The sequence below is a fragment of the Tamandua tetradactyla genome, chromosome 1 (genome assembly GCF_023851605.1).
Source record: "Tamandua tetradactyla isolate mTamTet1 chromosome 1, mTamTet1.pri, whole genome shotgun sequence".
Taxonomy (NCBI): Eukaryota; Metazoa; Chordata; class Mammalia; order Pilosa; family Myrmecophagidae; genus Tamandua; species Tamandua tetradactyla.
In genome coordinates this window covers 16,511,426-16,523,625 of record NC_135327.1, presented here as the reverse complement: position 1 = coordinate 16,523,625, position 12,200 = coordinate 16,511,426, and the positions used below count along the sequence as shown (strand labels likewise).

The window sequence follows — 12,200 nt, the reverse complement described above, 5'->3', positions numbered from 1 at the left end:
AAAAAGACCCAGTGGAAGAGACACTCATTAAAATGAGTAGCTTCAACAGTGTAAGTGACCCTTTTAGTTAGTGCCTGCTCTGCTTCTTAAACTCTACCAGAGGCCTAAAATCTGGCAGGAAGGTGATGAGCTCTGGAGGCACAAACCCAAAACTCATAAACATTAGTCTTTCTCCAGAAGGGCTTGCAGTAAAATGCTTCACATTAAAACACCCCAATAGCCGCTGGGAAGCACGTGGGTCTGGAGCAAAGGGTCTGGAGCAAATTGGTAGCCAGTCATCATTTAATAACTCAAACCACGTTGCCTCCAGGATCTCATAATCGTTTATTTAACAGGATTTATTATCCCTATGATTTATCTTTTCAAGTGGAATTCTAGTTAGTAAGATATATTAAGGCAAATGTAACTCAAGAGCCTGTTCCTAATCCTCATTACACAACCTTGTGGGGCCCTAGGGAGCACAGGAAAAACAATCCCTGAAATCTAGCCAACATGTAAGGGCACCACAAAAGCCAACGGTGGCCCCCTGGGTAGGAAACCAAAGCCGTCTCGTGGGCTCCCAACTTTGTTTCACTATTAGTTAGAAAGGTGGAGATATAAACTCGCTAAAATAAACCCTGTAAAGGACAAACGAAAAGACACACCAGACCACAAGAATTGTCAAAGCCAGTTTTTCATTAACGCGGGGTGGAAAGGCAGGGCCAGGCCCCCGGACCTTGATATGATTCCAGTCCAGGGAGCGCCAGGTCCGGCCGTCCGCAGTCCGGTGGCTCAACCCGCGATGCGCACATCGCTGCTGCGGCCCCGCCGCCGGTCCCGCGCCGCCTCGGGGAGGATGGCGAGAAGCTGCTCCTGCACCAGCATCTCCACGATCTGCTCCTTGGTGCGGATGTCCGGCCGCAGCCACTGGCGGGAAAGCTCCCGCAGCTGCCGGAATGCCTCCCGTGGGCCGGCCGCATCATGATAGCGAAACTGCCGGAAGCGCTGGCGGAAGGTTTCCGGGCCGAAGCCGGCGCCGCCAGGCCTCGGCAGGGAACGCGGTGCGGCTTGGGCAGGCGGCACCGGGCCTGGGGACTGAGGCGCGATGGGCAATTGCGAGGCCGCGGAGGCCGTCGCGGGAGGCCTAGGAATCGCTTCGGGGGGTGCGGCGTTGGGGCTGGAGGGCTCGGGGGCAGGCGGTGAGGCCACTGGAATCGGAGAAGAAGCCGCCAAGTTACGTTCCGTGACCGAGCTCGGGTTGGCTCCTTGCTTCTCCAACGGTGCCGCCATGACTCCGGCCCTGGGCGTCACTCTTTGTGTGGCAACTGTGGGTTCAGCACTGCGTCGGTACGGGGGCGGGGTAGAGAGAGAGAGATGTTTCGGGTAAAGGCACAGTCCGCGCCACTTTGGAGGGAGGCGGACGCGGGAGCGCGGGGAACCTACCTGTACCGGCGAAGCGCGGGGCAACCGGAAACGGAAGTTTCTTTCGGCTTCTCTATGGTCCTGCCGGCGCTCGACCTCTCGAGCGCCGCGTCTCTGCTCCGGGATGGGGCGCCACCTCGCGTTCGCAGGTCGACGCCGGAGGCGGCTGCGACCGCGGTGGACAGAGCCAGTGGAAGCGTGCTGTGTACTCCGCAAAATGATGTTTCCTCTGAGGAAGACGAGGAAATGGTGGAGGAGGTGGAAGAAGAGGTGGAGGAAGAGGAGATAGAAGAGGAGGAGGAACAGTCCGAAGGGGACGACGTAGACGTCGCTTTCGGGATCTTTAGCGATTACGACCACTTGGGCGTGCGAAAGACCAGCGCCTTCTCCGGCGGGCGCGCCTCCTCACTTGGTGGCCGGTGGGTGAGCGGGGCGGGCCGACGGTCGGGGCTTAGGACAGGGAGTTCGAGTCCCGCCCCCGCCGCCTACCCGCTGGCGGCTCAGGTAAGTCCTCTAACTCGGAAGTTCCCCATTCTTCAGAGGAGGACGGCACTAGCACCTGCCCCATTGCAAGGATGACATAATATATGTAAGAACCACAATTTTTGCGTGTCCTCAAAACCAGTAAGTTTCAGGCTAGTAAGTGGACCGTAAACGCATTACCCCATACAGCGGTTACGTGTGTTTACTGAGCCCTCGAAATATAGTCAGTTCAAACTGAGTTGTGCTGTAAAGTAAACTGCATGCTGTATTTCAAAAACCTAATTCCAAAAGAAAAAGGTAAAAGACCTTAACTATTTTTTTATATTGATTACTTGTCAGAATGATAATACTTTGCATGTAGTGGATTAAATAAACGATTTTATTAAAATTAAGTTCACCTGTTCATTTATTTTTTCAATGTGGCTAACTAGAAAATTTGAAATTCCATATATGGCTTGCATTCTATTTCTGTTGAACAGCGCTGGGCTAGTGTTGGAGTCAGGCTGCCCTGTTGAATTCCCATTGCGTTATTTGCCTTATATCCCCAGACAACAATAGTACCTACTTAACAGAGTTGTTGAGAGATTAAATGGAAAGTAAGAACGTTTTAAATGTTTGTGGTTTTCATTAGGTAAATTGCTTGCTATCTCTGTGCTTAAGACTTCTTATCTGTAAAATGTGGATGTAACACAACTTTCCTCATAGAAGTGACTGAGTCATCAATGAGATGATCCAGGTAAAAGCACATAATTTTTGTTTTTTAAGTTTTTTTTTAATTTTTAGAATTAAAAAAAATGACAAGAAAAAAACACATTCTTAGCATATGATCATTCCATTCTACATATATAATCAGCAATTCACAATATCATCACATAGTTGTATATTCATCATTATGATCATTTCTTAGAACGTTTGCATCAATTCAGAAAAAGAAATAAAAAGACAACAGAAAAAGAAATAAAACAAAAACAGAAAAAAAAAAATTATACATACCATACCCCGTACTCCTCCCTTTCATTGATTACTAACGTTTCAGACTAAATTTATTTTAATTAACATTTGTTCCCCCTATTATTTATTTTTATTACATATGTTGTACTCAGCTGTTGACAAGGTAGATAAAAGGAGCATCAGACACAAGGTTTTCACAATCACACAGTCACATTGTGAAAGCTATATCATTATATAATCATCATCAAGAAACGTGGCTACTGGAACATAGCTCTACATTTTCAGGCAGTACCCTCCAGCCTCTCCATTACATCTTGAATAACAAGGTGATGTCTACTTAATGTGTAAGAATAACCTCCAGGGGTGGTCCATGGTGGCTCAGCAGGCAGGAATGCTTGCCTGCAATGCCGGAGGACCCAGGTTTGATTTCTGGTGCCTGCCCATGTAAAAAAAAAAAAAAAAAAAAAAAAGAATAACCTCCAGGATAACCTCTTGACTCTGTTTGGAATCTCTCAGCCATTGACACTTTGTCTCATTTCACTCTTCCCCCTTTTTGGTCAAGAAGTTTTTCTCAATCCCTTGATGCTGAGTCTCAGCTCATTCTAAGATTTCTGTCCCACGTTGCCAGGAAGGTCCGCACCCCTGGGAGTCATGTTCCACATAGACAGGGGGAGGATGGTGAGTTTGTTTGTTGTGTTGGCTGGAGAGAGAGGCCACATCTGAGCAACAAAAGAGGTTCTCTTGAGGGTGACTCTTAGGCCTAATTTTAAGTAAGCTAGACCTATCCTTTGTGGGCTTAAGTTTCATATGAACAAACCCCAATACTGGGGCTCAGCCTATAGCTTTGGTTGTCCACACTGCTTGTGAGAAGATCAAGAATTCAACTTGGGGAGGTTGAATTTTTCCTCGTTCTCACCATTCCCCGAAGGAGACTTTGCAAATACTTTTCCACTCACTGCTCAGATCACTCTGGGATTCATCGGGGCATCACTCTGGACAAACCAACAAAATCTCATGTCCTACACAAGGTTCCGTGTACTTACGGTGTTCAATTAAGCTATCTGCATAAGTTATATTAGGAAATGCACTAGTCAAAATATAAATTTTGTACCAAATAAACATTTTTTTTTTGCTTTAGTCTCACCCATAAGTTGAAATTTTAAAATATCAGTTACCATCTATTTTCAGCACCCTGGAGTAATGATATTCCTTTGTTCTTCCTCATGCAAAAACATTTTTAAAATTTGTGCATTTAGTCACAATCATTATATACTCTAGGCATTCCTAGATTACACCATCTGTCTTTATCATCTATCTTTCTTTCTGATTTCATTTGTGCCCCCAGCCCTCCTCCCTCTATCATTCTCACATTCAGCTTCATTCAGTGTTTTAACATAATTGTATTACAGTTAGGTAGTATTGTGCTGTCCATTTCTGAGTTTTTATATTCAGTCCTGTTGCACAATCTGTATTCCTTCAGCTCCAATTACCCAATATCTTACCCTATTTGTATCTCCTGATTGTCTCTGTTACCAACTAAATATTCCAAGTTTATTTACTAATGTCAGTTCATATCAGTGAAACTATACAGTATTTGTCCTTTTGTTTCTGAAAGTACATAATTTTGACAGCCTTTTGGTAAATGATACTGAATTCTGTTTGACAGCTGACTCACATAAGTTTTACGTCCCCATTTTACAGATAGGGAAACTGAGGGCAAGAAAGGGACAGAGGTCCTGATTGATAGGTTCTGTATGACCTGCACTGTCCCTCTGAACTCTGCAGGATGGGTGGGCATGTTGAACAACCATCAACACGCAGTAGCCCTGACATAAAACTTGCCCCTCACATTGGATGTGCTACTTCCGATAGAAGTGGATCCTCATGGAATGGCCCCAAAATCTTGAAAGTCATCGAAATGGGTCTTTACTTTTTTTTTAAAAAAATATTTTTTATTGATAAATCTTGAGATGTAAACATACAAACATTCTTAACATACAACCATTTCATACATGGGGTACAATCAATGGCTTACAATATCATCACGTACTTGTGTATTCATCACCATGATCATTTTTTAGAACATTTGGATCACTCCAGAAAAAAGAAAGAAAAAAGAAAAAACTCATGCATACCATACCCCTTACCTCTCCCTCTCACTGACCACCAGTATTTCCATCTATTTATTTTAACCTTTGACCACTATTATTCGTTTATTTTTATCCATATTTTTTTTACTCATCTGTCTATATCCTAAATAAAAGAGCCATCAGACAGAAGATTTCACAATCACACAGTCACACTATATAAGCTATATCATTAATACAATCATCTTCAAGAAACATGAACTACTGGAACTCAGCTGTACAGTTTCAGGTGCTTCCCTCTAGCCACTCCAAGACATGGTCTTTAACTTTTTAAAAACTTAGTTACTAACAATTTAAAAGATTCACATACAAATCTGAATTTCCAGCTTTACTTGAAAAAGTGAAAGAGCTGAGCACACTGGACTCACATTCTTTTTGACCAACAATCAGATAAAGCTGAGTAGAGAGTCGTTTAGACAAGATACTTGGTTCCAGTTGACTTTAGTCCCTACAACTTGCCCTTGTTACTTGAAACAGAGTGCTGTTTGCATTAGTAAATGCAATAGTAATTGTTTTTCTTAGAGCTGATATTTCTCTCTCTTCTTCTCAGAGGTGGGAGCACATGATCCTAGTGTCAGTTATGCCTGTTGGCTTAAACCTTGCCTGGTTCTCGGGCAGTGGGCCCTTAGACAGTACGCTGCACTAAGTAAACCAACAGTCCTATTTGCTGGGTCGTAACAGCCAACAATATCCAGAGCTAAGGGAGCATGCCACACTGCTGCCGGGTGAGGGGTATGGGGAGGCCTCACTGGAGAGGAGGTTTTCGCGCTGAGACTCAAGAAGAACAATCCGGGTAGAAGTCATTGTCTGTACAAAGGCACAGAGTGAGAGGGAATAGAACTGTGGAAACTGCAGGCTAGACTGGGAGTGTTTGGAGTCTGGCGAAGGGTGTGAAAGATGAGATTAGAAAATCAGTAGAGGTCAAATCATGAAGAGCCTAGAATTCCAAGCTGAAAAACTGAATTCTAATCCTCTCAGAAAGGGAATGAACCCTTGTGATATTTGGAATCATGGAATGTTAGATCTCTAATCTATTTCTACCATCTATTCTGTTGGAATCATGGAATGCTAGTGATCTGTTAGAATCGTGGAAAGTTAGAATGGAAGGGGGCCTTAAGATGGGAATCCAAAAAACCAGTTCAGTTATTCTTAACCCTTTATGGGTCAGTAAGCTACAAAATCTGAAAAATGTCATTATACTCCTCCCTAGAAGAGAGATGTACTTACTTCTGTACAGTCTCAGGTAATTTATAGATATCCTTGAACACCCCACCCTCCCAGAGGCCCCGAGGATAAATTTTAAAAATGTATGTATTTTTATATTCCATTCTCCTGAATTTTGCAGATTAAGAAATCAAGACTCCGAATGGTGAAGAACTGGTTCAAATTTAAAGATGCGGTAAGTGGTTTTGTGAAGACAGAATTGTTTTGACTCCTACTCCAGTACTTTCATCATATTAGACCTTTTTATTATCACTAAATTGGGAGTTCACTTGGAAAGGGATCATGACGCGTTTATCTCATCTCATATCGCTCAGTTTCCAAACCAAGGATCAGTGGGAAAAAAGAGAAACAGTAGGTTGCACATCATCTCTGTGAAGGGAGAATCTATTTATGTTTATTGTGATAAAATATACATAATTTTTAAATTACCATTTGAACCATTTTTAGGTGTACAATTCAGTGGCATTAAGTATATTCATGATGGTGTGCTACCATCACCACTGTTTCAAGAATTTTTTAATCATCACAAACCGAAACTCTTTTCCCATTAAGGAATAACTCCCCCCACCCCTGGTAACCTCTAGCCTACTTTCTGGCTGTATGAATTTGCTTATTCTAGGTATTTAATGTGCCTACTTCTGGCTGTATGATTTTGCTTATTCTTGGTATTTCAAGTAAGATCATACAGTAGTTGTCCTTTGGTGTCTGGCTTGTTTCACTCAACGTGATACCTTCAGGGTTCATCTATGTTGTAGCATGTATCAGGACTTTATTCATTTTTATGGTGGAATAATATTCCGTTCTGTGGATTTGGCACATTTTATTTATCCATTTATCTATTCATGGACACCTGGGTTGCTTTCATCTTTTGTCTATTGTGACTAATGCATCTATGGACATTGGTTTACAGATAACTGTTTGAGTCTGTTTTCAAGTTCTTTGGTTCTATATGTAGGAGTGGGATTGCTGGGTCGTATAGTAATTTTATGTTTAACTTTCTGAGGAACCTCAGATTTGTTTTCCCCAGAAGCTGTGCCATTTTACATTCTCAGCAACAATGTACAAGAGTTCCTATTTGTTTGCATCCTTGCCAACACTTGTTATTTTCCGCTTTAAAAAATGATAGCCATACTTCCTGGACCATGCACGCACGCACACACACACACACACACACACACACACACACACACACACACACGCCAATGATAACCATCCTAGTGGGTGTGAAGTGGTGTCTCACAGTAGTTTTCATTTGCATTTCTCTAATGACTAAAGATGTTGAACATCTTTTCCTGTATTTATTGTGTCTTTTTGGAGAAATATCTATTCAAGTCCTTTGCCCATTAAAGAATTTTTTTTTCTTGTGGAGTTGTAGTTTTCCATATTCTGGATATTAATCCCTTATCAGATAGATGATTTGCAAATATTTTCTCCCATTCTGTGGATTATTTTTCCAATCTCTTCATAGATTTTTCCAATCTCCTTTTGATGCACAAAAGCTTTTAAGTTTATCTAAGTCCAGTTTATTTATTTTTCCCTTTGTTGCCTGTGCTTTTGATGTCATACTAAGAATCTGTTGCTAAATCCAAGATCATGAAGATTTTCCCCCGTATTTTCTTCTCAGTTGTAGAGTTTTAACTCTAAAATTTAGGTCTTTGATCCATTTTGAGTTATTCTATATGGTGAAAGACTAGGGTTCAACTTCATTCTTTTATATGTGGGTATCCAATATTCCTGAAATTATTTGTTGAAGTAAACAGTCCTTTTTCCATCGAATGAACTTGGTACCCTTCTTAAAAATCAACTGACTCGGGACTTCCGGAGAAGATGGCGGCTTAGTAAGAGGCGCGGGTCCTAGTTCCTCCTCCAGAACAGCTACTCGGGAAGTAGAAACAGTACAGAACAGCTCCCGGAGCCACGACAGAGACCAAAAAGACAGCGTACCCCATTCTGGAACGGCTGACTGGCTGGGAGAACCTGCTGCGGTGAGATTACCGAGGGGTGCGCGCTTCCCCGGGCTGGAGCAGCAGGCGGCCGGAGTCCCTCCCTCCCTCCCTCCTTCCCGGGCCGGCTGGGAGAACTGGATAGGCGATCCCCTCAAGCCGTGGCGGCTGGCGCCGCCCCCCAAGCGCGGCCCCCTGGACCAGCTGGGAGAATTGGATCGGAGATCCCCCAAGCCGTAGAGACCGGCGATCGGGGTCCTTTCCAAACACGTGGCTTCCCGGTCCGGCTGGGAATGGTGGATAGGCACTCCCCCAAGCCGCGGCGGCCGGTGCCCCCCCGCCACGCTTGGCGCCCCAGGCCAGCTGGGAAATTTGACAGGCGCTCCCCAAAGCCACGGAGGCCGGCGACCCTCCCCACGCGCGGATTCCCGGGCCAGCTGGGAGATTCGGATTGGCACGCCCCCAAGCCGCTTCGGCTAGTGACCCTCCCCTACAGCGAGAGTTTTCCAAAGTTAAAGGAGCCACAGCATCTTTTACTGGTGGGACCCGCAGACAGACGAGCGCCATGAGTGCCACCTACTGGGCAGGAAAAGAAAAACAGAGCCCAGAGATTTCACAGAAAAATCTTTCAACCTGCTGGGTCCCATACCCAGGGATATCTGATTAAATGCCCAGACACCAGCAGAAGATAATGGATCACGCTCAGAAAATTGAAGATATGGCCCAGTCAGAGGAACAAACCAATAGTTCAAATGAGATACAGGAGCTGAGACAACTAATGCTGTATATATGAACAGAAATGGAAAACCTCTTCAAAAAACCAAATCAATAAATTGAGGGAGGACATGAAGAAGACATGGGCTGAACAAAAAGAAGAAATAGAAAAACTGAAAAAACAAATCACAGAACTTATGGGAGTGAAGGACAAAGTTGAAAAGATGGAAAAAACAATGGATACCTACAATGGTAGATTTAAAGAGACAGAAGCTAGAATTAGTGAATTGGAGGATGGAACATCTGAATTCCAAAAAGAAACTGAAACTATAGGGAAAAGAATGGAAAAATTTGAACAGGGGATCAGGTAACTGAAGGACAATATGAAGCGCACAAATATACGTGTTGTGGGTATCCCAGAAGGAGAAGAGAAGGGAAAAGGAGGAGAAAAACTAATGGAAGAAATTATCACTGAAAATTTCCCAACTCTTATGAAAGACCTAAAATTACAAATCCAAGAAGTGCAGCGCACCCCAAAGAGATTAGACCCAAATAGGCGTTCTCCAAGACACTTACTAGTTAGAATGTCAGAGGTCAAAGAGAAAGAGAGGATCTTGAAAGCAGCAAGAGAAAAACAATCCATCACATACACGGGAAACCCAATAAGACTATGTGTAGATTTCTCAGCAGAAACCATGGAAGCTAGAAGACAGTGGGATGATATATTTAAATTACTAAAAGAGAAAAACTGCCAACCAAGACTTCTATATCCAGCAAAATTGTCCTTCAAAAATGAGGGAGAAATTAAAACATTTTCAGACAAAAAGTCACTGAGAGAATTTGTGACCAAGAGACCAGCTCTGCAAGAAATACTAAAGGGAGCACTAGAGTCAGATACGAAAAGACAGAAGAGAGAGGTATGGAGAAGAGTGTAGAAAGAAGGAAAATAAGATATGATATATATAATACAAAAGGCAAAATGGTAGAGTAAAATATTATCCAAACAGTAATAACACTAAATGTTAATGGACTGAATTCCCCAATCAAAAGACATAGACTGGCAGAATGGATTAAAAAACAGGATCCTTCTATATGCTGTCTACAGGAAACACATCTTAGACCCAAAGATAAACATAGATTCAAAGTGAAAGGTTGGAAAAAGATATTTCATGCAAATAACAACCAGAAAAGAGCAGGAGTAGCTATACTAATATCCAACAAATTAGACTTCAAATGTAAAACAGTTAAAAGAGACAAGGACACTATCTACTAATAAAAGGAACAATTCAACAAGAAGACATAACAATCATAAATATTTATGCACCGAACCAGAATGCCCCAAAATACGTGAGGAATACATGGCAAACACTGAAAAGGGAAATAGACACATCTACCATAATAGTTGGAGACTTCAATTCATCACTCTCATCAATGGACAGAACATCTAGACAGAGGATCAATAAAGAAATAGAGAATCTGAATATTACTATAAATGAGCTAGACTTAACAGACATTATAGGACATTACATCCCACAACAGCAGGATACACCTTTTTCTCAAGTGCTCATGGATCATTCTCAAAGATAGACCATATGCTGGGTCACAAAGCAAGTCTTAACAAATTTAAAAAGATTGAAATCATACACAACAGTTTCTCGGATCATAAAGGAATGAAGTTGGAAATCAATAATAGGCGGAGTGCCAGAATATTCACACACATGTGGAGGCTCAACAACACACTCTTAAACAACCAGTGGGTCAAGGAAGAAATTGCAAGAGAAATTAGTAAATATCTCGAGGCGAATGAAAACGAAAACACAACATATCAAAACCTATGGGATGCAGCAAAGGCAGTGCTAAGAGGGAAATTTATTGCCCTAAATGCATATATCAGAAAAGAAGAAAAGGCAAAAATGCAAGAATTAACTGTCCACTTGGAAGAACTGGAGAAAGAACAGCAAACTAACCCCAAAGCAAGCAAAAGGAAAGAAATAACAAAGATTAGAGCAGAAATAAATGAAATTGAAACCATGAAAACAAGAGAGAAAATCAGTAAGACCAGAAGTTGATTCTATGAGAAAATCAATAAGATTGATGGGCCCTTATCAAGATTGACAAAAAGAAGAAGAGAGAGGATGCAAATAAATAAGATCAGAAATGGAAGAGGAGACATAACCCCTGACCTCACAGAAATAAAGGAGGTAATAACAGGATACTATGAACAACTACACGCTAATAAATACAACAATTTAGATGAAATGGACGGGTTCCTGGAAAGGCATGAACAACCAACTTTGACTCAAGAAGAAATAGATGACCTCAACAAACCAATCACAAGTAAAGAAATTGAATCAGTCATTCAAAAGCTTCCCAAAAAGAAAAGTCCAGGACCAGACGATTCACATGTGAATTCTACCAAACATTCCAGAAAGAATTAGTACCAACTCTCCTCAAACTCTTCAAAAAAATTGAAGTGGAGGGAAAGCTACCTAATTCATTCTATGAAACCAACATCACCCTCATACCAAAACCAGGCAAAGATATTACAAAAAAAGAAAACTACAGACCAATCTCTCTAATGAATATAGATGCAAAAATCCTCAACAAAATTCTAGCAAATCGAATCCAACAACACATTAAAAGAATTATACATCATGACCAAGTAGGATTCATCCCAGGTATGCAAGGATGGTTCAACATAAGAAAATCAATTAATGTAATACACCATATCAACAATCAAAGCAGAAAAATCACATGATCATCTCTGTTGATACAGAGAAGGCATTTGACAAGATTCAACATCCTTTCCTGTTGAAAACACTTCAAAGGATAGGAATACAAGGGAACTTCCTTAAAATGATAGAGGGAATATATGAAAAACCCACAGCTAATATCATCCTCAATGGGGAAAAATTGAAAACTTTCCCCCTAAGATCAGGAACAAGACAAGGATGTCCATTATCACCACTATTATTCAACATCATGTTGGAGGTTCTTGCCAGAGCAATTAGACAAGAAAAAGAAATACAAGGCATCAAAATTGGAAAGGAAGAAGTAAAACTACCACTGTTTGCAGACGATATGATATTATATGTTGAATACCCTGAAAAATCCACAACAAAACTAATAGAGCTAATAAATGAGTACAGCAAAGTAACAGGTTGCAAGATCAACATTCAAAAATCTGTAGCATTTCTATACACTAGCAATGAACAAGCGGAGGGGGAAATCAAGAAACGAATCCCATTTACAATTGCAACTAAAAGAATAAAATACCTAGGAATAAATTTAACTAAAGAGACAAAAAACCTATACAAAGAAAACTACAAAAAACTGT

At 41.7% G+C, this 12,200-nt stretch overlaps 2 protein-coding genes across 5 annotated transcripts in view; one reads left to right on the top strand and one right to left on the bottom strand.

The window, feature by feature from the left end:
• Positions 1 to 657: 657 nt before the first annotated feature.
• SCAND1 (SCAN domain containing 1) lies at positions 658 to 1,542 on the bottom strand. Its single transcript, XM_077169955.1, has 2 exons — positions 1,423 to 1,542; positions 658 to 1,318 (listed from the first exon to the last, which is right to left on the bottom strand). The coding sequence occupies exon 2, from the start codon at positions 1,267 to 1,269 to the stop codon at positions 772 to 774; it is 498 nt and encodes a 165-aa protein (XP_077026070.1). The 5' UTR covers positions 1,270 to 1,318; positions 1,423 to 1,542; the 3' UTR covers positions 658 to 771.
• The window catches only part of CNBD2 (cyclic nucleotide binding domain containing 2), a 167,010-nt gene continuing 155,913 nt past the window's right edge, over positions 1,104 to 12,200 (top strand). The window contains exons 1-2 of one of the 4 annotated variants that reach the window (XM_077169903.1): positions 1,104 to 1,905; positions 6,328 to 6,381. In XM_077169903.1, the coding sequence (XP_077026018.1) occupies positions 1,354 to 1,905; positions 6,328 to 6,381 (606 nt within the window). In that variant the 5' untranslated portion in view covers positions 1,104 to 1,353. Of the gene's footprint in view, positions 1,906 to 6,052; positions 6,226 to 6,327; positions 6,382 to 12,200 lie in introns of those variants that run through there. The other 3 variants (XM_077169919.1, XM_077169912.1, XM_077169936.1) reach the window with 3 other exon arrangements.